At 40.6% G+C, this 27,995-nt stretch overlaps 1 protein-coding gene across 1 annotated transcript; it reads right to left on the reverse strand.

The window, feature by feature from the left end:
- Positions 1 to 1,047: 1,047 nt before the first annotated feature.
- msnb (moesin b) lies at positions 1,048 to 27,624 on the reverse strand. Its single transcript, XM_048179662.1, has 12 exons — positions 27,544 to 27,624; positions 27,354 to 27,449; positions 13,453 to 13,727; positions 12,686 to 12,769; positions 12,432 to 12,578; positions 12,241 to 12,337; positions 11,917 to 12,080; positions 8,082 to 8,212; positions 7,522 to 7,682; positions 3,471 to 3,563; positions 3,129 to 3,359; positions 1,048 to 1,422 (listed from the first exon to the last, which is right to left on the reverse strand). The coding sequence occupies exons 1-12, from the start codon at positions 27,604 to 27,606 to the stop codon at positions 1,258 to 1,260; spliced, it is 1,707 nt and encodes a 568-aa protein (XP_048035619.1). The 5' UTR covers positions 27,607 to 27,624; the 3' UTR covers positions 1,048 to 1,257.
- Between the last annotated feature and the right edge of the window lie 371 nt (positions 27,625 to 27,995).

Here is a 27,995-nt window from a genome sequence, read left to right on the forward strand (position 1 = left end):
CATCATGGTCATTCTTGTTCTGGGACATTGCCTTTATGTGGACCTCATTTAGCTCCTCAGTCAAATTCTCTTATGTCCTCTCCAAATTTTGGACTACAGAAGGATTTTAGGACAAGCTTTAAAAAAACAAAAACTACACCCAAATCACTGGCCAAGCTCACAATACTCCCTCTATACACTGGAAGTACCATGAAGCCAACTAAAGATGATTGTTTTGGTTTTATGAAATCAAACAACTCTACCCTGTTTAAAGCTGTAAACTAACATGCCCAGTGTGCAAGCCCCCCTCTGTAAACTAAGGGTTTGATACAGACTTTAAAAATAGAGTGTGTGCACATGTTTGATGATTACAGCATGAAAAGAATTATATCCCAACAGCAAACCAAACTCAGACCTAGTTTGAATATCAACAGAATATCGACCTTTAAGGAAATTTCCTGACCAGAACACTAGGATGATGTGGTTGAAACTGGTCAATTTATCTTATAAGCTGCTATAGGAGCACACTGGAGACTGTATATCAGGGGTATGGGTACATAATGGTTTTTGTTTGTTGAATTTTATTTAATTATCATGTGAAACTCAATACAGTCTAATTTGATAAATTCAAACAATCAAGAGGTTTACAACATAACTTCATGTTAAACTTTTTAAAGCAGAACTAAGTAACTTTTTTTACCTTCATAAATAGTTTTCTAAGTCCTTACGATGGTTAATTGACTTGTAGTGGTGTGTTTGAGGCGAGCACTAACCCCCTCTGGCACGTCTACGCCAGAATACAGCACTTGCAACTTGAGCTGCACCGACCCGAAACAATCTCGCCTCATGTTCACGTTCACGCGAGAGTGACAAAATGCTTTACGGTAATTCAAAAACAATGTATATTATGACTTTATAAGACAATTTCGAAAATTACCCACCTCCATCGAGTGTACTGTATTTGCAAATTACCCACCTCCTCTTTCTTGAACTGTATTTGCAAAACAACTGCGCTGGTGAGCGTTGTAGTCGTTGTAGTCCAGAGCTGCGCTTGGAGTATTTACGACCGTGTGATTCACTGAAGGAAACTGTAGGGGGAGCTTTGCAAATCTTACTGAGTTCTGCTTTAATTCACCTCAAAAGACTAAGATCACTTCACTTCAGTATACCTGGCACTGATCTGGACACAAACACTGCAGCTGAAAATGGTATGTAACAGATTACCATACACACCATACACACATACCATACAGACAGACAATCTTTGCAAATGGGAATTCACATGGACTCAAATTCATCAATGCGCTGCTTGGTGTTTCCTTGTCGTATTTGCCGTAAGGTTTTGTATTTGTCCCTCCCCAATCTCACATTCTCAGCATGGATCAGATCATTTGGAGTCTTCTTGCTTTCATCACGGGCATCTGCCAGCTCCGAGCTCAGAGCCTACAAAGACATTAGGAACAAATTGGTTAGCATAAGCATTAAAGCTGCAGAGTATAATTTTTGCTGGACTATCATCATTATTTGTTCTTCAGAATTTCTATTTGTATCTTGTTTAATGAATTTTCGTTATTCGGATTCAGCTAGAAATTAATATATAATGAATTTATTTTTTTGATTTTTCTTATTCTGCTTTCGCAATGTGAAGAAAACAGTAGACACTGAACTCCTATTCTGCTAGTTATCACAGCAGATTAAATCAACAATATTCAATGATTTATCAAATTATTTCACTAGATTACACTTGGATTCTCACTTCTCATTTCTATTTCCGGAGAGAGCCATTTAAAACTTGTTCTCTTGTTTTCTTCACTAGTAATCCCAGATAGAAAGCATTCTGAATGATACATCAAAGTTTTTTTAATTTAGTTAAATGACAGAAATGGTAATACAACCTCTCATGTAATATGTAACTGGGGATTTACATTTTGTGCAGGTAAGTGTGAAGTGTTTATTTTTTCATGTGTTTTTTTTATTTTTATTTTTTTACCCATAGTTATTCCCAATTATAGCCGTTTTTTTATTATTACTTAAACATCTATTCCACGTTACTATACAATTTATGCAGAAGCCATTGACTTTTTTTAATGAATGCAGTACTTTGTTGTTTGCCTTAAAGTTTATTGATATCATCAGTTTATTCTGAACCACACATTCACATGTTAAAAATACAATTAATTTAAGGTATATTTATTTTAAACAAGGAAATAGTATTCAGTATAGAGATGTTCATAAAATAGCGAGAATTTAAGTAAAATTACTGAAATTGTGGTACAAGGTAAAGGTAGAAACTATGTTTACAAATGGGAAATTTTCATCTAGCTTGGGACGGAGTGAAGACTACAATTGAAACTCAACAGAGGACCAACAGTATTAATTTAGGAGGTAAACTTAGTCATGAATTACCAGATGATTTTAATTCATTTTATACACAATTTGCCACTGATGATTTTACATCTGAATTAACTGATTATTGTGGGAATTCAGTGATTTTAGACACTCATCAAATTTCTAATTAATATAGCTTTTGTTTGTAACCGTTTTGGTCACGTTAAGGTTAGAAAGAGTCCAGGCCTTGATCATATTGGTGGTAGACTGCTGAGGAACTGTGCAGAGTAGCTTTTTTATTAGTTAATTTTTAATAAATCATCACAGCTTTCTAAATTCCCTCGTCTTTGAAAAGACTCAAGTTTTAACATGGATGTCTCTTTTATGAAAATATTTGAGCATGAGCAGTAAACATGGATGAATGAGAGGAAAGAGCAGGATGTTCCTGATGATGAGTTACTAAAAGCACAATAAACCACGAAAGAGAAATAGAAGTGCGCCACAGAAAGCCGTCTGTGAGTACTGAATTCAAGGTGCATTAGTGCTGAATTTAATGTATGCCTTTGTGTATGCTGTGTTAGAAGGGATGCCCAATGTCTTTAACTGAAAAACCCTGCTATAGCAATTAGGACAGTGGTTCTCAATCCTCTCTTCCTGGAGCCCCCCCAACAGTGCACATTTTGAATGTCTCTTTGGTCTGACGCACCCATTTTAGGTCTTGGAGGGTAGGAGGAGCTCATGGGACAGTTTAGAACCTCTGCACTAGGCCATGGTTATGACATCTCTTTTTTATAAACATGATGGCTGTCTCTCATATTCACCTGTAGGCGCTTCTGTAGACGTTCATTCTTCTCAGTTTCTGTTATACGTTGCTCTTCACTACGGTCTTGATATGTTCCAGTGGATGTGAGCTCAGCGCTGGCCTCAGCACTGCTCTCATCATTCTCATCATGGTCATTCTCCGTCTGGGACATAGCCTGGATGTGGACCCCAATTAGCTTACTCTTCAACTCCTCTTTTGTCCTCTCCAGGTCTACCTCAACCATAATTGCCTGCCAAGATACTCATACAGAGAAATCTCAGTGAACTATTATGAGACTGTTAATATGTTTGTCTGAGACTAACTGTGTGGAGCAGATACAAAAGTACATTTAGACTCTCACCCTTCTCTGCCATTTCCTGGCTTCATCCTCTTTCTTCTTTTTGGCATCTTCCAGAAGAGAGATTTTGGATGTCAGCTCGGCCAACTCTGTTGCCTTTAAAGATGTAATGAAGCAAACTTATTTCTATTGTCGAAAATTCTTTTCCATACAATGAAAATCAACAGTAACAAGAGCCCTTAAAAAAGGGCATTAAGAACCATAAAAGCACTGCAAAATTTTTACCTGGAAACAAGTAATATAGATAATGATCAAAAATCTGGAAAATAAATGATTTGCGCAGTGACACTGTCTAAGATATTAAAGAGTTCCCATTATGCTTTTTAAATCTTACATTTGTTTTAGTATGTAGTATAGATGTTTGTGCATGTAAACAATCTGCAAAGTCACAAAGCACAAAGTCCATGCCATAGTTAATCAAAAAAAAAAAAAAAAAACAACAACAGAAAACACACCTGAAACGCCTCATTTGTAGTCATTGTGTCCATGATTTAGCCGTCACCATGTTACACATTTGCATAATGTCTGCCTACTGGCTGCTTTGACGTGCCTTCAAAGAACAGTTGTGATTTCACTATTGGCGACGCTAAAGAAATGTACTCGGCTGAGATGCTCCCCTTTGGCTAGGTGGTAAGTGATCTCGCATTTAAAAATAGCAAATTTCAGTGGCGTTTGTTATCAAATGTGGCACTTGCTGGGCACCCCTCAGCGAGCACTCTTAGTGCATTGCTTGCCTGGGCAGTGCCCATGCTGTGGCAGTGCTCGTTGAGACAGATTGAGTCTTGCCTCACCAAAGTAAGCTCACGTCAGCACTTGCTCAGGCCAAGCCCAAAGCAAAGCCAGTCCAGCAAGTCCAGTAAAGCAAGTCCAGCATCGCTCCTGGAGAGTTAAGCGTTACCCCTTCCCAAAGCATCAGGGCTCTCACCCCCAGGTAATTTTGGACCCTGGGCAGCACCCCAAGCAGTCTTCCTGACAAGTCAGGAGTGAAGCAGAGGCCATGAAGGAGGTATCAGACTGGGTCCTTAACATGATCAAACAAGGTTTCTCTCCAGTTTGCTTGCAGAACCCCCCGATTTGGGAGTGTGGAAACCCTGATGCAGATTCACCCAGGGTATTGGTTTTTATGAGTGGACCTGAAAGATGCATACTTTTCATATATATCCAGTCAGCCCATCATCACATCGGTGCCTTTGTACCTTCAAGGCATTTTAAAGGATGTTGCACCTGATGGAAGCAGCCTTCACAGCCATTCCGCTAGGCCTGCTTCATATGTGGCTGCTTCATTTCTGGTTGAAAGCCCGTTTCCTGCACCATACTTGCCAATCGGGACGCTTGAACCTCAGGTTGACCCACGGCTGTATTAAATTCCTTTCACCCTGGAAGGTACTGCAATTGCACTGATTGGGAGTGGATTTTGGGCTGGCTTTCAAAAGGAAAGTGGTCACAACAGATGCCTCCAACACGAGATAGGGCGCGATCTGCGATGACAGGCCAGTGTTTGGCACCTGGTCAGATCCGAAGCTGTGCTAGCACATAAACTATCTGATGATGATGACGATGCACCTGGTACTCAAGACATTTCTGCTTGACCTAAGAGACCACCAAGTCCTGCTCTGGTTGGAAAACATGATGGTGGTTGCATACATAAACCACCAAGGAGGCCCGAGATTGCACCCTTTGAACAGACTGGAAAAACTCCTGCTCCTGTGGGCACAGCACATCCTAAGACTTCACCCCCAGACAGTTCAGATAATCTGAAGTGTCTTCAGGTGAGTGGAAGTGGACCTCTTCGCGTTGAAGGAGGACACTTGTTCTTGTTGGAGAAGGATGACCCATGAGTAGCTGAAAGTGAGGCTATATGAATTTCCTCCGGTGGCTCTGACAATCGATTCTTCTGGTGGCTCTGCTCTGGCAGAGCCAATTGTGGTTCCCCACGATGGTGTAATTGCTGAGTGTGTGGCTCAATCTGGCACCCTCAGCTGGAGCTATGGAGCCTTCATTTAGCCTCACTTTGCACCTGCCACAGAGTGTGCTGAACACAGCAGACTGGATGTTTTGGAAAGGTGGGATTTAAAGAGACAGGAACTAATACAGAATGTTTCAAGTAGTTGGTGAAAAGAGCTGCTGTAGCAATGTACAGAATGAGAAAAAATATGTTTTTTTTTTTGTTTGTTTGTTTGTTTTTTTACTTTAAATCATGCAAGCCATACAGATGCTTGACAGCGTCCATCCCCACTGTATAGAAAAGAGCACCGTGTACAAACATCATAATTTATAATTTTACCTTTTGTGTTCTGCAAAAGAAAGATATTCATGTGTTTAGAATGACATGAGGGCAAGAAAATAATAACAGAATTTTTCTGTTAATTTAAGTTTTCATTTTGTCATAATTTATCCATACTCGTGTCATTCCAAACTAAGGGTGTGCAGCGGAGCCAATATTTGTATCTGTATCTGTAAAAATCTCAAAATGATTTGTATCTGTATATGTATTCGGATAAAACCAAAAGTGGGCGGGACTTTTACAGAAAGCTCATTAAATTATATGAGAAGAACATTTTAAATGTATATCTGTTCCCTTCATAATTATCATTTAAGAAAAATGCCTTGTATAATTTGTATAACTATAAAATAATTATCTTTTATTATAATTATAGAATTTATTTACATATCTTCTAATTGTCAGAGCAATCATCTACAACCTCAAATAAGAGGAATCAGATTCTATATAGCTGATTAGAGAACATGGAGGTTAAAAGAAAATATTTAGCTGTTGAAAATTGCTGAAACAACTGCAATTACTATGCATACAAATGCAAATCTTAAATTATAAAGAACACATAAATGCTTGTATTTCCGAGAATGAGACAGAGAAATATCATGTACTGTATTCCATTTGCAATTGTGGTGTGCTTCGTTCTGTGCATTCATTCGTATATCATATCGTACAATGTTTAAATCATTTAAATAGACATACCTGGCACAGATCTATGTGAAGCTGTTTATTAAATAAACACAAAAAAGATCATTCAAATAAGAAAGCAGAGGCCGATACTCGAAGCATGAAATAAAAATACAGGCAGGGAATAGGACATTAATCCAAAAGAGGGAAATGCAACAGATTTAACACAAGACATGTAAAGACAATGAGCGACAAACACAGACTGAAACATGGGGGAATACATACACAGGTTAACACACGGGCTAATAATCAACAGGTGAAGGTGATTATCTGTCACGGTAATAAACAATGGTAGCTATGGAAACAAAGTACAACAGGAGCTAAACACAGGAAAAGAAAAACAGACAAGGTAAGACAAAATAATATCAAAATAAAAGTCCTAGAACAAGGAAACACAGGGGAATAATGACAATGTCAAATAGTAGAAAATGTGTATAATGTAGTAATTTGGTTGATTCTTGCCAAGCTTTGATTTCTCAGAGACACATGGAGAAGGCAACGTGGCTATTTGATTTGTGCTCATTTCATTCACAGGGTTTACACTCATTCACTTCACGCATACTCATTGCGTAGTGGTTTTGATGTTTATGTATAATATTGTGCTATCCCCTGGCTCACCTGTTATCCAGCAAACACAAGGAGTGTTTTTTTTGTCAGTTATTCAGCAGAATTTGTTTATTTCGAAGCCATTATCTGTGCCTTTTCAAATGAGGCAGAGGTCTTCAACCCTGCTCCTGGGGACCCACTGTCCTGCAAAATTTATTTCCAACCTGCTTCAGCACACCTGCCTGTGATTTTCAAGCAATCCAGAAGAGCTTGATTAGCTGGTTCAGGTGTGTTTGATTAGGGTTGGAGATGGGGTCCCCAGGAGCAGGGTTCAAGACCTCTGGAATAAGGTGTTTGGCTTCTGTCATATCCCTATTCCAAACCATGGTTCTTCAAAATATCTTTGTTTGTGTTTCTGAAGAATAAAATAATCCATACGTATTTGGAATGACATGAGGGTAAATATTGTCAGGATTTTCATTGAACTAACTCTTTAAGATCTTAATGTATCTTTAGAAGATTTTTTGAGTACTTTTTTCTTCATACCAGATTTTCTTGGTTCTTCATCTGGTTCTCAGATTGCTGCAGTAATGTAGATTTCACCTCTTCTGCAATCCTGCGGTCTTTCTCCAGTCGTTCAGCCTCTTCCTGAGCAAATTTCCTTTCCCGTTCCAGCTCCAATGCTCGCTTGGTCTGCTCTTCCAGCTCTGAACAAGAACAAAAATGTCATACAAATAAAATTTCCTGAAATGTAAAAAATGATAGACATATTTAAGGTGTCTCTGTTTGTTTAAGCATCCTGGCCTACAGCAGTGCCTGTTAGCCTGTTAGATTTTCAAAATGTGAGAGGCCACAAACCTGACGATTAAAAAAAAAAATTATAGATTTAACAGTTTGTTCCCTTTGTAGTGTGTGGGTGCCTTTAGTGTGTGGTGGGACTGTGTGACTAATAGCAGACAGGTGTAGTATTTAGAAAACCTATTTTAACAGTTTTTACCAAATCTATCTGATGGCACTAATGCCAAGGACATTACAAGCTTCACCTTTAAACACATAAACTAATAATGTGACATTTGTAGCTCTAGGTAGACATTTGTAGTTCCAACCCTCTTGAGCTTTTTTGGTCTGCTCTTCAATTTGTCGAAGTCTTTCCATGAGCTCCATCGTCTCTCTTGCAATCTTCTCAGTTTCTTTCTCTGCATTTTCTCTTCTTTTTTTCTCATTTTCCAGAAGTGCTCTAAAGTTAAAATGCATAAAAACATTGTCACCTCTATAAGAATGTTACACTCAGTACCAAAATCTAGTGAGCTGTCTTGTTATCTACTGCCTTGTTGTCTATGCCTACTATGTTCATTGTGTGGCCTGTGCAAACTCTGTAGGGTCCATGTATTTCCTTATGCTACCAGTAGTGACACTGATTCTACCCAAATGCAAAACTAGTGAAAAACAGTCAGAAAAGATTAGTAGGAAAAAAAATGTCAGTGGCATTCACCTGTAAAACCATTCCTGTTTTTGGGGTCGCATCCCATCTAGTGCACCTGAAACTGCCAAAAGCAGTTTTGAAACACCAAAGCAGCTGAAACTGATTAACACCACCTCTGCTACTTAACTGATCAGATCAATATCCCAGGAGTTTAAATGACTTGATGTTATTCTCTGATTAAAAGGTGTTCCTTTATTTATTTATTTATTTTTTTTTTTTTTTTTTTTTTTGAGCAGTGTATATCGAGATGGCTTGAAAAACACACATAAATCATATATTGCTGCAATAGTGTGTTTATTGTCTTCATGTCAAAATGTTTCAGCTACAGTGATAGCTGGATGCCTTTGTCCATATAAGGGATTTCCTGGAACGTCATAAGTTATTGCTTCTATGAGTTTCTCATTTCTGACTTTCTGCATGAGAGCACCCTCCGGCTTCCAGTATGAATGAAACATACATTACATGAGAATGTTTAATACTCTATAATGTTCACATCTCCTCATTTTGGATAAGAATAAAATGTCAGGTCATGCATAGACTATCATGTCTCTTTGAACTTAAATCTAGATTTATTCACATTGGCAAAAATGACTGTTAGCGTCTACTGTCATTTCTTAGGGAGAAGCTTTCAGCGATCATGCCTGCCTTTCAACTCCTAACATTCAAAATAGTAGAATTTGATTTCATATAGATTGATTGTGTTCAAGGTCAGACCTTATGCTACTATGGTGACCTCATACTTACCCCTCTTTGCTGTTCAGACTAAGCTACATGAACTGAGCTACATAAAAGATACCCACACTGCTCCAGGGGGTTATTAAAGGCCTTCTAAAGCGAAGTGATGCATTTGTATAAGAAAAATATCCATATTTAAAACTTTAAAAAATAAAATAACTAGCTTCCGGCAGATGGGCATACGCATGTCGACTTACGCCAAAAGAGTAACCCCTGACTCGATGTAGGAGTAGCATAAGCTTTGATGCCTCACGCTGTTCAAACAAATAGGGCAGGGCAACAAACTCAAGCTGCTCTTCTCTTATATCTAAATCCTCCTACATTTCTGTTTAAAAATTCTCATTTTAGACTTCTAATTCATGACTGGTGTTTTGTTTTGCTCTCTCCTCCGTGCCTCCGCGCTTGTCATTACGTCATGCGTTGGCTTAGAGTTCACTCTTTTGCCATAAATCAATGTTTATGGCCGTCTGACAGAAGATAGTTATTTTAGTTTTTAAAGTTTTAAATATGGATATTTTTCTTACACAGACGCATCGTTTAGCTTCAGAAGGCCTTTATTAACACCCTGGAGCCACGTGGATATCTTTTATGATGGATGGTTGCACTTTTTTGGGCTTCAAAATCTCATCCTCTATTCACTGCCATTATAAAGTTTGGAAGAGCCAGGACATTATTTAATATAATTCCGATTGTATTTGTCTGAAAGAAGAAAGTCATATACACCTAGGATGGCTTCAGGGTGAGTAAATCACGGGGTAATTTTCATTTTTGGATGAACTAACCCTTTAAGTGAGTTATTTATATCTTTTGCTGTAGTGTCAGTAGGAAATATCAGTTTACTTTTCCAAACATTCCTTTTGCCATTGATTTTTGTATGCACAAGGAGTCTGACAACAGCCAGTATGCTACACATAAGGTCTGATCTCACCATTGAGTCACCATTGATTACATGAAAAAAATTGAAAGAAACTGAGACAGACTAAATCCAGAAGAACTGTGAGATCTCCAAGACACATGAAGAAACCTACCTGCAATTTTAGCCACTTGTCTAAAAATGCTGTAAAGTGAGTATGCTTTAAAAAATAATGCCATAAATAGATTTAGTTTTTTGTTTTTTTTAATCAATTAACTTCTATTAACTAAATCAAATCAATATTTGGTGTGATCACGCTTTTTTCCTAGGTACACTTGCATATAGTTTTTTCAGGTAGCTTTGCAGGTAGGTTTCCAACATGTCCTCCAACCAATACACCCATATAGGTCGTTTGTCACTTCCCTGAAATACAACCCATTGGAGTGTTTACTAAAGTTTTGCCCCTATCGACAACAGGACACTTTCATTTTAATGTGTTGTACCCTTTTATCTGCATCATATCTTGGGTTTCGCATAGCTCAATTGGTAGAGCATTTCAATGTACAACAGCATGCAATCATGTTATCATGCGATTGTGGGTTCGATCCCAGGGAACGCATTTGCTCATAAAGTGTATATGTACTATAAATCACCAAGGATAGGTTTAGGGTTGGGCTAGGTGTAGCCGTTAATAAAAAATGAGTTTTGCTAAATAGAAATAGGACAAATGATGGGTAAGTGACCGTGTAAAAAGTCCACACATTGCATTTAAATGAACACATATTTTGATTGGTAACAACGGTCATACATCATTTCATGACAACAGACGTAACACGACACTGTCATTATTTTTTCACCAGCTAGAGGCCGCATGACTTTAAAATGTAAATATAGGTCGTAATAAGGTGCTTGAAAAGTCTAGTTTCTTCAAGCATCTTGGAGACATTGCCACAGTTCTTATGGATTAATTCTGGCTCATTTTTTTTTCTTTTTCTTCATATAATCACTTGAAGATGGTGAGATCAGATTTCCATGCGGAATGTGCTGGCTGTTGTCAGACTCCCTGTGCATACAAAAATCTCACTGGATAATTACAATTAATGGGAAAAGGAATGTGTGGAAATGTGGGTATTGGAGAAAATACTAACATGCACTGTAACTTGGAATATTGTTATCTATAGTTATTACAGTTATTACAGTTATTCATTTATTGATTGATTGATTTTACTCTGAAATAAAATAGGGGCAGTCATGGCATAATGTTTAGAAAGTTGAACTGCAGATTTGATTCTCAATACCAGTAGGAAATGACTGAGGTGCCCTTGAGCAAGGCACCTAACCCTCAATCGCTCCCTGGGCGCCACAGCAAAATGGCTGCACACACTTTGTTTACTCAGTTTACTCCTAATGTAACATGGATGGGTAAAATGCAGAGAACAAATTTTAAGTATGGGTTACCATACTTGGCCTTCACATGCCACTTTCACTTTCTTTCACTTTCAAATATGTCACTTTGGTTTTCACTGGTATTACAAATGTTGTAATTTTTACATTAAACATGCAAAACTTCTGATATTATTTATCTTTAATTCACTTCTCTTTTTTTCTTTTCTTTTTTTTTTTTACTTGACAAAAAAAATTAAAAGGGGTGTTTAGAATTTGTATATTGTAACTACACAGCTCACTAGGATTTGGAACAGAACTACTCTGGTAGTGATTTAATTTCATAAAAAATACAGAATTAGTAAATTTGCATGAAAGACATTATCTCCTTTCATCACTAAATAAAGTGACTGTGCCTTTGGTATAAAAATAGCATTGTATATGTTCTGTCTGTGCCGTCAGATATGTTTGTTATAAATGTTCTCACCTCTCTTGTTGTCTCTTGTTCTTCTCCTCTCTGGCCTGTGCTTTCATCTGCTGTACCTCAATGGTGTCTGGTTTGCGCCGTCTCATGTAAAGATCATGGTTTCCCATGCACAGAGCCAGGATACGCTTATTAATGCGCAGACGAGGTGCATAGAACACAAAGTCCTGGAGCAAAGAAAATATCATAACATTTCAGACAGGAGTAATACAACTGTAATACAACAGGTGTAAGATAACTAAAATCCATCTCCAAAAAGGAGTGAATGAAAGAATAAATAAATTATTGAGAAATAAATTTGGGGTTAAGCTTATTATTTTAAGTTACCGGTGACTTTTTATCTATGGGCTTAATGACAAATTTCTTGTCATTGAAAGAAATATTCCGTATCTCACTCCAAGGAAATCCAATCTTAGGGGTCAGCCTGTTGAAAAACAGGAATATTGACATGACACAGTCAACAAATCACATAGAGTTGTAACAAGAGTTTAAAAAAATATATAATATAGATAGCATACTTGTCTGAACGTTCATATATGTTGAGTCCCAAAGCATCAACACCCAACCACAACTCTGATCCTTTTTTGTTTTTGATGCTGAAATAGTTCACTCCATACATCTCCAGATCCTGGGCAATCTTCAAGTATACTATCATTGCATCCTCTCTGTAGAGATAAAGCTGAATTTAACCATACTCAAACAACTAGTTTTAGGTTCAGGACATAGTTGTGAAGTTGTTTTTAATTTTATAAATAGGGCATATGGATTCTACCTGATCATGCCCTTGTGTTGCTGATGCCACACCTGAATTCGTTCTTCCCACTGCTCTTTAGTCAGTTTATGTTGTTCTAGAACTCTAGAGGCAGGTATTAGTATATAAAGCAACAACTTTCAAAACATAATAATGTACTATAAAGTGATCTTAGTGTTAAAAAAAATAGAACAGAGTTGGTCTATAGTTCACCCAAAAATGAAAATGATATCCCATTACTCACTCTCATGCCATCAGGTGTATATGATCTTCTTTCAGACAAACACAATCGGAGTTATATTAAAAACTAGAATAAAAAGTTTGTAGACAAACTTTATGTTGGCTTGAGAAAGCCTAGCCAGAAAGATGAAGTAGTTTTAAAAGCTTGAAATTTGAAGGTTTTCAGTTTGAAGTAGTTTTAAATTTAAGGTCATGCTGTTTGCTATGGCGTTCCGTGTGGATTCAAAGATGTTGCTACATGGTTGCTAGGGTGTTCGGGGGGAGGGGGGGGGGTTGCTATGTAGTTGCTAAGGTATTCAAGGTGGTTGTTAGTTTGTTGCTATGCATTTGCTAGGGTATAAGCACTTTTTTGAACTTCAAAATCAGGAGTGCCATTCACTACCATTATAAAGCTTGGAAGAGCCAGGATATTTTATAATATAACTCTGATTGTGTTCCTCTGAAAGAAGGAAGGTCAAATACACCTAGGATGGCTTGAGGGTGGGTAAATCATGGGATAATTTTTGGGTGAACTATCCATTTAAGCTCTTAAAAGAATAGAGAAACACCTTTGTGGCAGCAATTTGTCTCTGCACAAATATCCAGGTATGTGATATTCTTTACTGTAGTCACTGTATTTCATCTGCACAGCATATGAGGCCAGTAGAACAGCCGTCTCAGGTGGACAGTAGATATCATCATTCAAGATGCCCTCTTTCACCTGGAGGAAGAACAGGCGTTGTGTAGCTTCCTGAATCAGCTCTTCAGCCACGTCCTCAGGGTAGAACTTTGCTCGAAATTTAATCAGCAATGGATTTTCTTTTCTGACATCTTGAGCAGTCACCTAACAAATAAACACAAATGTATTTGTTAGATGCATGTTCTTTTAATGCTATCATTAAAAGAATATGCTATCATGCAAATCAGTATCAGGAGTTCTATTGGCCAAAACTGCACTCACACAAGGAATCTGACTGTTTAAGTCCAAATTTTCCATATTCAAAGAAATATAAATACAATTACATATTTACAGAATTTTCAAACATAACTGATCATTAGTAAAATACAGGTTAATAACAGATAATTTACCAGCCAGTCAGATTTCCTTTCTAATTTGTGCTGCAAAAAGATGTAGTATATAAATGGTACAATATAACTTGTTTGTCCACAATTTTATAGCAGAAACAATGTTTACAATCAATAAATTATAAAGAAAAAACAAAACCATGATCTAAGCGTTAACAGGTCAGAGGTAGCAGTTGTTTAATTGCATCGCCAAGTGCAGCTTTTCTCAAAGCAGTGAACACTCTGTCATGAGACTCAGAGGCAGAGACAGTGTGGTTTATTGAAAGGTTTGTAGTATTGACAGGTTAGGCAGGTAAGTAGGTCGGATATGGAAGAAAAAATGAAAACACTTAACTGGACATTAACAGTTCTTTGTTTGGCAGATGAAATGAGCACACAAGGCAACCAGACAGAATGGAGCAAACACATTGGAGAAGATGATGGAGAGGATGAAGGAGCATTCAGTCATAAATTCAGTCCAGAATATGTAGGTAATTGATGACAGGTGTGTGCAATCAGAACCCCATCCTAAACGTGGCATCTGACACGCCAAAGTCCCCAGGGGAAGGCCACAGGGTATGAGGGACATGGGTTGTGACCAGGGTGTTGAAAGGCCAAGGTGGAGTAGGGGACCACAGCAGCAGAGGGAGCTGGGGACTACCAAGGAGGAGCAGAAAGGGACCATGGTAGAGCAGATGCAACTAGACAAGGGGGAATAGGGATACTATGGGTCTTGACAAAAGAGAGAGTCTCAGCTTCTGTGACTGTGATGGCCTTCCAGGCTGAGAAGAGGGAGCAAGGAGCAGCCTCTGTGGCCGATATGAGGAAGCAAGGAGCGGCCTCTGTGGTCAATATGAGGAAGCAAGGAGTGGCCTCTGTGGCCGATACAAGTGAGAGAAGAGTGGCCCCCATGGCCGAGATGAGTGAGAGAGAAGGATCCATCACAAGTCTAATACAAATAGACATATGCACATTCACACCCTCACTCACAACTATGGGCATATTTGTTACTATAATTCACCTATATTGAACCTGGAGGAAATCCACATGCTGAACTGCAGTGGCCTATATTTCTCTCAGCTTATGTCATTGTGCCATCATCAGTTCTTTCTCAGTTCCATGCAAAAAAATAACTATATATAATTTTTCTGTAACCAACCAAACAGGATTAAGGAATGCATTGACACAAAGGCCGCATTTACACTGCATGGTTCAAGTTACCCAGTTCTGATTTTTTTCTCCCATGCGGCACAGATCAAATATGACCCAAGAACGTGTATGCAGGAAAAAAGCGCATGGATTCCGGCCTTATTCATAGAATGGAAATAAATCTGATATGAATCGTATATGTGCATTTGCGCCTGCCGTGTAAGAGGACAGATCGGATATTCCCCTGTTAATGCAAATCATACGTCATTGAAAACTTTTTTGAAAAATTTTGTGCTACAGATATATCTATAACAAATCTATATATCCATAACAAATCTATAACAAATGAAAAATCTAGTTCACTAGCAGACACTCGTTTCATTTATTTGTGTTATATAAAAGGTGATCTGGCACTGAAATGTGTTGCTTTTGAAATTGCTCGTTGCCGCTGTTGTCAGTGATGGCGACTCATGCACAGACACACGCTTCAGCCCCATTGTGGAGACTCCCAATTCATTCCAGTGAAACCACAAAATAAAATGCACACAAACATGTCCCTGCCCTTTATATACAATCACTGATGAACACATTTGGTTTTAATGAGCAAAAAACCTATACGAGGGCAGATTCAAACCCAGAACCTCAACAAATGACATGCTCAACAAAAGTTCTACCACCTGACACGCATCCAGCAGATCTGTGTACATAATCACTGTCATGAAGAATTTGTACTATATAATTACTTTGATGAAAGAATGAAACTAATGCATTAAAATGTTTCTATGAAGTCCATGTCAAAAAGTTAACTCAATGTACTCTTGAAATTGATTTCTTGATTTCATAATGCTATTTTTTGTTAGTTTTGCCAAGTGTAGTGTAAATGCAGATATCAGATACCGGTCACTTTTAAAAAAATACGTAAGTGGGTTGTCAAAGATATAGTCAAAAAAATTGAATTGGCCATCAAGACCTGCAGTGTAAATGTGGCCAAAATGTACTGGGGCAAGCCCCAGACAGGGTTTTCTTCTCTGTAGGTATAGATTTGGCAACCTACACGTACCAGAGATATATTAGCTATTTATTTCAGAAACATTAATGTTCTTCACATCTGCACCCACATTACCCCTTTAGCCTACTTTTTAGGCTCACTGCTTGTTTTATTTTGCTGTCCAGCTATCAAAACCTGTGTGGCAAAACTGTGTGAACCACTGGACAGGAGCTTTTATGTTATAGTGAAGCTGTAATGTCTTAGCAAGGAAGCAGATGATCAAAAGGCAGCAGTCCTATTAATTTGTTTAAACCAAAAAAGAAGAGGATCTGTGAAAATGAAGAAAATCAGAATAATCAAATGTAACAGATAGCATTTTACTATGCATAGACAATTACAGACAAAGAACTACTCAAACGCAGGTCAATACATATGTAGAATAACAAGGAAGTAAAATAGAAACAGGTGAACATAATCAGGAAACATGGAAACAAATTCAAACACAGGAATAAAACTTGGGAAAAGAAAACAGAAGCACTGAAGTTTCTTACTTCTATTCAGTGATCAGTTCAAATGCCTTTCAAAATAACAGAGAGCACTTATTGAGCAATGTTTTATTATGAATGACTGCTGTTGACATTACTGAATTAAATGTCTAATGATGTGGTTGATGTATTGATTAATTGAAAGGCAGCAATTGCCCAAAAACATAGGTAAATTAATTCACCGATATTTCAGAGATTCTCAATTTATTTAATTATTTATTTTTTTATTTGAAATACCACATATTGAAAAAAAGTAAACACTAATAATAATAATAATAATAATAATATAATGTACCCAGGGAAGGGTACATTCAATTCTTCAAATGAAATCACTATCAACAGAAGTGGCACAGAAGTTGCATCTAAAGTGGCTTTTGTATGTATTTACTGTACACAGTTTAATGCTGCTCAGCAATTTGCTCAGCAATTACAAATGCATAATGTTTTGAGATCAATCTTCACATGTTGAATATAGAAATATGAATAAATGACAAAATAAAACAAAACTTAGATTATGACCACCAGTAGGAGGTGGCAAGTCATTGTGCTAGTGAATGAGTCATTAAGTCATCCATTCAACTGTTTTATTCAAAACATTGATAATAGGTTATTGAATCTTTCACTCAAAAGATTCATTTAGGAATGAAACACCATACTCTGAACCACAATGTAAATGCATCCACTCCGTACTGCAATCAGACAACTGTGCCACAGATTTTGATAGCTGGACAACTAAATAAAACCAATGGTGAGCCTAAGAAGTAGGCTAAGGGGTAATGTAGGTGCAAATGTAAGGTACATTAAATTAATTAATTTAAAATAAATGAATTCTGAAAGAACTATTTCTATGCTTTTAATATTAAACCAAGAATAAATTAATTCAATAAACACTCAAACTGAAGTGGCTCCAGACTTTCCTTAGCAATCTGTTTGGTTTAGTTTTTCTTCTAGAATATTTTAATCTATTAAGGGCATCAATTTCCTGTTGAAGTGTGATTTTGAGCCATTAAAATTAAAGTGCAAATTATCGTCATTTCGTAGTTAGGTATTATTATACTGGAAAAGGTTATATAAGCACAATATTTCCCACATAGTGTTACATGTCTAGTTGGTGTCTCCCTCCTTCATTGTGTTTTTGGTTCATTCCTGTGACCTAGTTTTCTCCTATCTGTCTGATTAGTCATTTAGTTCAATTGTCGTCTTATTAGTTATCTAATTTGCCCCTGTATATTTATACCTTGTGTTCTCCCTCAATCTTTGTCTGATCTCGTCAATGTATGCATCTGTTAAAGTTTTGTAAAGCATTTCCTGAGTTTTGTCATTAAAGATCCTGTTTCCTGTTTATCCTCATCTTCGTGAGCTTCCATTAACATGTAACTTGACAGAAGATCAGACCTAAATCGAAAACAGCATGAACTCACCTGTTGTACTACTGCTATGCCTGAAGCAGGAGCAGAAAAGCCTTGAGGCCCACACCTGTGTGTTCCTCTATCTGGCAAGCCTTACAGACTTTCCCGATCGTTCTCTGTGCACATTCTACCTGGCCAGTTTGAACGAAAGCACAAAGGCTCGCCTGCCTGGTGTGGGTCCTAGGGGATCTTTCGTTGAGTTCGTCGTGTGGGTGCTGGTGAGCAACGTGTAAGTGCTGACCATCTGCTCCCTCGAGAATTAACTCACCAGCCCCGCTCTGACCCCAGTGCCGCTAGAGACCGGTTAACCACCACCGGCAAGTGAATGAACGGAGATGTTTCATGAGCCCACCGCAGACCGAGGAGCAGGCCCGGATTGGCTAATCGGGGGCACCGGGAGAATTCCTGGTGGGCCGGTCTGTATTTTTGGCCGTGAAGGCCAGTGTTGTCATGGCACTGTGTTGAAATATGATCTAGAATATGTCAATGCAGCCAAATGTACTAAGCTGAGTAGCCTACCTTTTTCCTTAAAACCAGTCAGTGGCGGATTTAGGCATGGGCGATATGGGCGACATGGGCAATGGCCCAGGGCGGCATCTTGCCGGGGGCGGCCCGGGGCACCCACACAAGAAAAAAAAAAATGAATGCTCGATCAGGTTTTTACTGTTCAATTGCATGTAACGTCAATGATATCATGTCACCCTGTGGGTAAATTAACCTGGTCGGGAGGGACTCAGAGTGTGCGTCCAGAGAAGACAATGCACTCAAAAGTATATGAGAAGAAGGGATGAGGTGACGTCTGTAGGGAGAGCAGAAGGGGAACGGGACAAGTTCTAAATCAACACTAAATTATGGTAAGACAAAAGGTCTAAACCACCGGAGGCCGATTTAGGTAAATAAATAAAACGGAAGAGGGGAAACTTGCAAAAGATAAAGGTATGCGTGCAGCTATTACTCATATCGTAATAATCATATCGTAATAATAGTATGCAAATAATAAAATATAGGGCAAATCACTTATGTTATTGCTTGCTATATTACACATTGGGCAACAATATTCATTTTACTGTCCAATTTGCTTAAAATGAGATTTTGTAACAATGTAACTTTTTTTAAACAAACATAATATTGTAAAGTTGTGCAGTTTTTGGGGATTTATGATATTTTTTTGTTATTTATTTGCCTTAATTTGTAATAATTTAAGAATATACATTTATATAAAATAGCAAAAATTTTATGTTAAATCCACTTTAAAAAAGATCTGCATTTCTCAGTTTCATTCATAGTGATAGACATGAAAAATGTGCCTGGGTTTAGTGGACGATTGCTGTCATCTACTGAGGGTGTCGTCTTCCACCAAGTCAACTCAACCAAGGCTCCTCCTACCTTTGAGTCCACCCTGGGGCCTTATCCCACCTTCCACACCACCATGGACAGTTTCTTGTTCCCCGGGCTCTGTTTTATTTTATTTTACTCCACACCATCCACCTGAACCCCCACCCCACCCTCAGTTGGATTGAGGATGCACCTTCCTGGGAGGGGGTGAAATGTTACATGTCTAGTTGGTGTCTCCCCCATTCATTGTGTTTTTGGTTCATGACCTGGTGGAGAAGTCTAGTGGAGTAACACATATGGGCTAACCCAGTAGGGCTGTACTTCATACGGCGGTCTCTGAGTGGCTCTCAACTGGATTGGGACAAAGCAACATGGCAGAGACAGAAGGGGCTCTGCCAAGGGAAAGACACAGAGCTTCCGTTCAGGAGCTTATCATGGACATTACACATATGGGATCCTCTCAGGGTCACACATATGGGCACCCAGCCAAGAACGTCTCAAGAATACATCAGACATAGGCCTGATGCCAGACGCTCCGGCACGACCGGCTGCCGAAGGGGGATTGGAGGACTCAACAGGGTCTGCCTTGTAGGGACTCTCTGGAGAATAAAGTGCATGTATTAGCACAGCAAGCTGACACTAAGCCAGGGCCTCTCTGTGTCTCTGACCGGTTGAGGTGAGAGCACAGGTGGAGACCGGCTCGACACAAAGGCTATAGAATCTAGTGAGCGTGTTAGGTGTCGCCCAGCCCACAGCTCTACAAATATCTGTCAGCAAGGTGCCACGTGCCAGCACCCAGTGCCCAACACTTCTAGTAGAGTGAGCTCGCAGCCTGAGCAGGCAGGGCACTCCTTGTGCTTGGTAAGCCAAGGCAATGGCATCCACTATCTAGTTCTCTGCTTGGAGATGGCCTTTCCCTTCTGCTGGTCTCCAGACAACGAGCTGGTCTGAGGTCCTAAAGCTTTGTTTCTGGTCCACATACATTCAAAACTTGCAGGTTCACTACCTGGTCTTTGAAAGGAGTGGTAAGAACCTTGGGCACATAGCCAGGCTGGGGTCTCAGTACCACGTGGGTAGTGCCCGGCCCGAACTCTAGGCATGATTTGTTGACCGAAAAAGCCTGCAGGTCCCCTACCCTCTTGGTAGAGGCCAATGCAACCAGAAGCAAAGTCATCATGGTTAGAATCTTTAAATCAACTGACTGCAAATGCTCAAATGGAACAATCTGAAGTGCTCTGATCACTAGAGTGAGGTCCCAAGAGGGTATGGAGCAGATCCTTCCTCAGAGTAATCGAGCAAGGAGGGGCTGTCGCGAGGACCATCAGTTCGGGGAACCAGGTCCGTTTGGGCCAAAAGGGCACAACTAGCAAGACCTGCTCATCGTCCTCCCTGACCTTGCACAGTGTCTGTGCAAGAAGGCTCACTGAGGAAAACGCATATTTGCGTAGGCCCCGGGGCCAGCTGTGTGCCAGTGCATCCATCCTGAGTGTTCCACCGGTCAGGGAATAAAACAACTGGCAGTGGGTGGTTTCTGGAGTGGCATACAGATCTACCTGTGCCTCTCCGAAACAACGCCAAATCAGCTGGACTGCCTGGGGATGGAGTCTCCATTCTCCTGGGAGCTCAGCTCATGATAGCTCGTCGGCCACACGGTTGAGCATTCCATGAATGTGAATGGCACAAAGCGACCTCAGATGCTTCTGATTCCAGAGGAGGAGATGGCAGGCGAGTTGCAACATGAGACGGGAGCACAGACCACCCTGATAGTTGATGTACGCAACGGCCACAGTATTGTCCATACGGACCAGCACGTCTTTGATGTGCCACTGCAGGTGGGGTTCCGTCCAAACCCCTGAGACTGCATGCCCATTGTTTGTGGCACCCCAGCCTGTGGCAGAGGCATCTGTGAACACCACAGCATGCATTGACACCTGTTCCTTGTACTCCTGCCTGCAAAACCAAGGGGTCTGACCACGGGCTGAAGGATAAGCGACAGGCTGGTGTGATTTCCACCTGGTGAGTGCCACATGAGTGCAACATGAGACGGGAGCAGAGACCACCCTGATAGTTGATGTACGCAACGGCCGCAGTGTTGTCCATACGGACCAGCACGTCTTTGATGTGCCACTGCAGGTGGGGTTCCGTCCAAACCCCTGAGACTGCATGCCCGTTGTATGTGGCACCCCAGCCTGTGGCAGAGGCATCTGTGAACACCACAGCATGCATTGACACCTGTTCCTTGTACTCCTGCCCGCAAAACCAAGGGGTCTGACCACGGGCTGAAGGATAAGCGACAGGCTGGTGTGATTTCCACCTGGTGAGTGCCGCATTGTCACGCCCATCTTGGGACTCATATGAAGCAAACCGAGCTGTGTTACTATCGCTGCGGCTGCCATATGCCCCAGGAGCCTCTGAAATAATTTCAGTGGGACATGAAAGTACGCGTCCTTTAGGTCAGTCGCTGCAAACCAATCTCGGAGAAGGATGCATTTGAAAATGTGTTTCTGTATCAAGATTTTAAATAGTAGCTTGTGTAAGGCTCGGTTAAAAATCCGCAGGTCCAAGATTGGTCATAACCCACCGCCTTTCTTGAGTACAATGAAGTAGGGGCTGTAAAACCCTGACCTCATATCAGCTGGTGGGACCGGCTCTATCACGTCCAGGACTGCGATGTCCATTCGCAAGACATGAGCATCGGCAGCTTTCAGTGAATTGAACTGGATGCCTCTGAACTTGGGTGGATGCCAGGCGAACTGAATCACATAGGGGGGCTCTCTTTCTGAGGCAGCGCATAGTGGGGTCTGAGTGTGCGGTGCAACACCACCTGTTTCCACGGTTGGGCAGAGGGGGCATGGTTAGACTTGATCATGCTCTTGAACTGCCCACTGCTGCCCTTGTGAAATGGGAGCATCGAGTAAGACGAGCTCTCACACCTCTGTAAGGCAAGCAAGGGGGGCGCTTCTGGACCTCCAAGGTGGACATTGTCTGGCCGAGGGCTTGAGCCGTGACTTTGATCATGGTTAGTCAACTCAACCCCAGCTCAGAGCTACCGTCGTGGATTTTAAGAGTGTCTTGGCCTCAGATGCAGGTGAAGGTGAACTGTTTTTCACAGCCACCCCACCAGCGCTCTGACCCCGGGAGGAGATCACCTCTCGCCCCCCCAGCTCACTGATTTATCTAAACTGCAAGCAGAATTTGCAGAAGTGTTCTCTCCCCTGCCGGGGCGTACCAACCTCATTCAGCACCATGTCGAGACTGAGCCAGGCGTGGTTATTCGCAGCCGGCCGTATAGATTACCTGAACACAAAAAAAAGGTAGTTCAGGACGAATTAGAAGCAATGCTTAAGATGGGAGTAATAGAAGAGTCCAGCAGTGACTGGGCGAGCCCGATAGTTTTGGTTCCCAAAACAGACGGCTCGGCTCGTTTCTGCATGGACTAACGCAGGGTGAATGCAGTGTCGAAATTCAACGCGTATCCAATGCCACGGGTGGACGAATTGCTTGACCGGCTAGGTGCGGTTCGATTTTATTCGACACTGGACTTAACGAAAGGATATTGGCAGATCCCCTTGTCGCCATTATCCAAAGAAAAGACAGCTTTCCAAGACCAAAAAGGAGGTTAGACAGTTCCTCGGGCTGGCGGGATATTATAGAAGGTTTGTACCTAATTATTCGGCCCTCACCAGCTCGTTGACTGATCTAACTAAAAAGGATGCACCAGATACGGTCCAGTGGACGGAGCTGTGCCAGCAGGCCTTTACCCAGGTGAAGGCTGCTCTATGTGGTGGGCCATTGCTTCACTCTCCTGACTTTTCTCTCCCTTTTCTGTTGCAGACTGACGAGGATCACTCATTGGTATCTGGCTCTACAGCCTTTTAAGTTCAAGGTGGTCCACAGGCCGGGTGTTCGGATGCCTGTGGCCGATTTACTCTCCAGAAATGGGGGGGGGGGGGCTGCAGGCAGGACGGCTCCCCAGCCTGAGTCGGGCGGTGGGGGTATGTGGCGAGGGGGGCGTGGTTCAGCGAGGTCTGCAACCGGAGAGAATAGTGGGAGACGCTTGGTAAGTGAGTGGGTTGAATACAAATCACGAACACCTGTGTCTCATTCTAGTGATTGGCGCGGAGACAGGATAAGACGCCGTGAGAAGCAGGAGTGTGGGAGAGAGAGGGGAACTGCTGACTGAGGCACAGCGCGTTGCTTGGAGTGAAGCCCTTGTGTATTGTGTCTACTGAATCTGGAGTGAAGCCCTATGTGGATTATTTATGTTGCTGTTGTTGTGTGCTGCACAGTCTTTCTGTTGAACTTTGTTCTCAATAAAAGCTCAGTCAGCAGTTGTTCGTCGACCCAGACCTCTTCCTTCCCACACACAAACTTTAACTGTACTACAGCGTTCCATATTTTGGCACCAATATAGCTCCATACTGCCAAGTTTTCCATGCACATCCGGGAATGACCTGGGGAAGCATGGCTGTCAACTCAATCTGAGTCAGCAAAAGCCCACACCAAAACAGTGGGAACCTCAGCGTCATCCTCATTTCCTCATTTCCAGAGCATAACAGCCCTCTCTCCAATGCAGCGATCGACATCTGATCAGCGATCGAATGAAACGCTAGGTTCCCCATGAGAAGGACCAGCAATCCATCCTAAAGCCCTAGGGGGTTGGTTCCCCCAAAGGAGAACCCCTCCATACTCCTCAGGTCACCCAAGCTATTTCACCAAAGTAGACCTCTCCTGGTGGGGACTTGACAACCCACGCTGCAGTACGGCAGCTAGACGGCACACAACACTCACGGCACACGGCACACTTGCAAGAAGCAAGAGGTTTGTCTGAGTTTTGCCTGGCGGATAAGCTCTCGCTGATCTCCTGTCTCCCAGATTATCAAGCAGACCTGTGGCTGTGCTTTTACACACAAGCAGCGGCTGGCCAAAAGCAGAGGGGACTCAAGCTTTCTGGAAAAAGGAGTCGACTGGTGTACCGACGTGGCTATTTTCTCATGTTAAAACATAAACCACCCACGAATACTGTCTTAACATGCTTGTACCCAGGCATGCGAGACAGCGATCTTGGCCGTCAGTGAGGACAGGAAACGACTGCATCCAGAAACCCATGGGTTGAATGTCATCTTTCAAAAGACTCGAGCTCAGACCCGTGCAAGCTCTTCTAGGAAAAAATGCTTTCATTTAGTGCTGAAGCACACAGAGTAACCGGCCGACATGCCACTGACATGGGAAAAGTGCAGCCTGTTAAGTGTGCTCATTCACAGCTGAATGATCAGCAGCTCATTGAAGGCACTCACTCTCTGTAGCTGGGAAAACTTCTGTTTGTTAAAAACAGCTGGAGAATGGCCACCGCTGAAGTGCTGTCTCACCAACACACAGAAAGAGGTTTCCACCTGAAGAACTGGCTTGAAAAAAATTCTGTAGATTGCAGAGCATTCAAAGAAACAAACAGCTCTAGAATGTTATTTGAGGAATATCGGACATTCAAAATACATGACCTCTTCCTACGCTGTCTTTCAAAAATGTGCATCCCTGTCACTGAGGGCGTCTGCATAATCTAATCTCACCGCATTCGACTTCACGGTACGGGTAGTCCAGGCTACCAAAACTCAAACTACTGAGCTCACTGCAACAATGTTTTCAGCACCTGTTGGGATGAAATGAAGAACTGATATATGTTATCTGAAGGGAAAACATTGTGCAATATCACAGAACATGGAGAGAAGCCCTGTGGCTATAAATTATGCAGAAAGAATACAACAAATCTTAAAGACATCTGAAGGCACATCACCCTGCTGTTTATGCAGCCTCCGTCACGGTAAATAAGTTAACTTTAAAGTCTTTTATCCAACTGCTGTACTTTTCTTTACGTTATATCAGTGTCATGCATCTTCTGTAAAGCTGCTTTGAAACCATTTATTGTGAAAAGCGCTATACAAGTACATGTGAGTTAAACTGAACTGAATTAACGTTAGCTAACTTAGTTAACAGAAGGCTAAAATGTATTTTGCAAGAAAACAATTGCTTCTTGGCTAAGCCAACATGGCTTGCTACCGAATTAACCTATGTTGACACATCCAGTAACACTGATATAACGTTAAGAAAAGTAGTTGGATTAAAGACTTATCAGTTAGCTTCCTTACCATGACGGAGGCTGCATAAACAGCAGGGTGATGTTTTTAAAGGAAGGATTAACAAACTAAAATTGTCCATAAATGTAGTTACTGGAATGAATCCTTCTTTTGTATAAGTCCAAATACAAAGTAAGCCTGTAATTTTTTTTGTTTAAGATTTCAAATGTTATTTTGCTTCCAAATGTGTACACCCTTAATGGATTTATCACATTATGTTTATAAATACAGAACTAGAATTAACAGAACAATAGTTGTAATTACTGTCCTCTTGAATTCACTGGCAGACAAAGGTATGTCAGACTCAGGAATATATGTTCAGCAGCCATTGCACTGACTGCTTTTAAACATCTGTATTCTGTGTTCATTACACTTTTATTTGAATTGTGAACTTTCAAATAAATGCTGTTTTTCCTTTAACAGCCAGAAATTATTTTGTTGTTATTTACTTGATACTTGATTCTTGAATTATAATACCACTTTTATCTATCCTTAATGTGTGATCCTACTTTATAAATTAGCAGACAGCACAGCACTATTTTTGTCTAAAGACTACATATAAAATAGCTACCAAATCTAATGTTGGTAACTGTAGTTTGACTAAAGGTAATGACTAAAAGTTGACAAAAATGCAATGACTTTTCATCGGCTAAAACTAGACTAAAACTATGAAAGACAAAACTTACTAAAATGTGACTAAGACTAATAAGCATCAGACTAAGACTAAGACTAAATAAAAAATGGCTGCCAAAATGAACACTGTTGCCAGCACTTCCATCTCTGGAAAATGCCCTGTGAATCCAAGATCCACTCAATAATTGGAGAGAAAAAAAAAAAAAAAAACTTGGTAGAGGAAGCATCCGGTATTGTGTTGGTCTCATCAAGCTGCAAGTGGACTGTATAGAGAACTTCATCCTACTGGTTCTAGAGAGATCCACCAGTGTTGTCATCCTAAGGCAACCTTGGCTCATGAAACATTCACATTCTCTTGGCCCTTCAGAGACGTCTTGGAGTGGGGTTCCCAATGTTTTCCAGACTTTTTCCCTCACTATCCCATGCCCAAGTTGCCTGAACATCCACTGTTGGCCATGAACTCTACCTCCATTGAGAGTCCATTTGATCAACAGGTTGTGGATATACCACCCTGCTACTCCCACTTCCAGGTTATCTTCTGTTCCAAACTAACCTCCCAAATGCCACTGCACCGACCATGGAACTTACACAATAGATCTCCTACCCAGAGAGCCAGCGCCCATAGGAAATTTTTTTTTTTTTTTTTTTTTTTGCTGCTACTTGGATTTACTAGAATTGTATTAAGTTTTTGTCTAATGAGGCATTTTTTGTAATTCACTCAAGCAATAAAAAAAAAATCCCAACAAACTTTCAGTTTGCAGTTTGCACAGTTGATGTAAAGCACCTGCGGTACCTTGGTCAAAAAATGCAGCTCCTGTTCACTTTTAAATGAGCCTAATGATAAAGTGGGTCACATATATTCTACGATGCACATAATTATGAGTTAGGGTTAGGGTTATGCCATTTGATTGATGTCGCAAAGTGATTGGCCCAGCCAGCACGTGGTGGTCGGCAAATACACCTCCAATTTAAAGTGGGCATTTCACGTTGAATGCACTAACGTCATATGCAGGTACAGATGTCAAACAAAGTGGAAAAATAATACTGTTAACTGGTTAAAAGATAATAATATAGATAGATAGAAAATAATCTTTTTTGTTTACATTCTTGATCAAAATTTCGTTTGTTTCTTGAAACGGTTCAGAGCCCTGTTTACAAGACAGATAGCTTATGGCAAAAAAAATGGTCAAATATGCAAGTATTATCAAGAATAACCCGCTTATTGAGTTTCAGCCATGTAGAGAAGCCCTTGCTGTCCTGATACTGCAGTCCAAAGTACCAGATCTCTCGGAGTCCAATAGTTTTCACAACCTTCAAAAGGACAAATGTAATGATGTCACTAATTGTTCACTCTTTATGGTCTATATGTTGATGTTGCATTTATCGAATTTTGTGAAATACATACTTGGTCAAAAAGTTGTTTACCAGTTGTACTGGGCTGAATGGCAAACTCCAGCTCAGCATCCATTGTAGTGACCCGTACGTTTATCTGAAAAGAGCAAATACATGTAAAACAATGGTCCCACTTTATATTAAGTGGCCTTAACTACTAAGTACTTACATCAAAAAATAAGTACAATGTACTTATTGGGTTCATATTGAATTGCAAAACACTTTTGCTGCTATTGAGGTGGAATACGGGTAAGGTTAGGGAAAGCTTTGGTGGTTTAAGGGTAGGGGTAAGGGTTAACCCTTTGAGCGGTACGGTCCCACATGTGGGATTTTTATTTCTGTGCCCCTGGGCGTACGGTCCCACATATGGGATTTCGAACGTTCAGCGACATCACATAACTGCCAGATTCAAACTGTGCTTTCGCGCTCTGGCTGCGAGACGGACGCGCGCAGCTCTTGTCATAT

Source organism: Megalobrama amblycephala, unplaced genomic scaffold (genome assembly GCF_018812025.1).
Source record: "Megalobrama amblycephala isolate DHTTF-2021 unplaced genomic scaffold, ASM1881202v1 scaffold265, whole genome shotgun sequence".
NCBI lineage: Eukaryota > Metazoa > Chordata > Actinopteri > Cypriniformes > Xenocyprididae > Megalobrama > Megalobrama amblycephala.

Excerpts from the sequence above, each read along its gene's own strand:
- msnb (XM_048179662.1), bottom strand. The coding sequence starts at position 27,606 with ATGGATGCTGAGCTGGAGTTTGCCATTCAGCCCAGTACAACTGGTAAA. Across the intron at positions 12,338-12,431 it reads ATATATGAACGTTCAGACAA|GCTGACCCCTAAGATTGGAT; the intron begins GTATGCTATCTA and ends GTTTTTCAACAG. Across the intron at positions 1,423-3,128 it reads GTCTACAGAAGCGCCTACAG|GCTCTGAGCTCGGAGCTGGC; the intron begins GTGAATATGAGA and ends ATGTCTTTGTAG.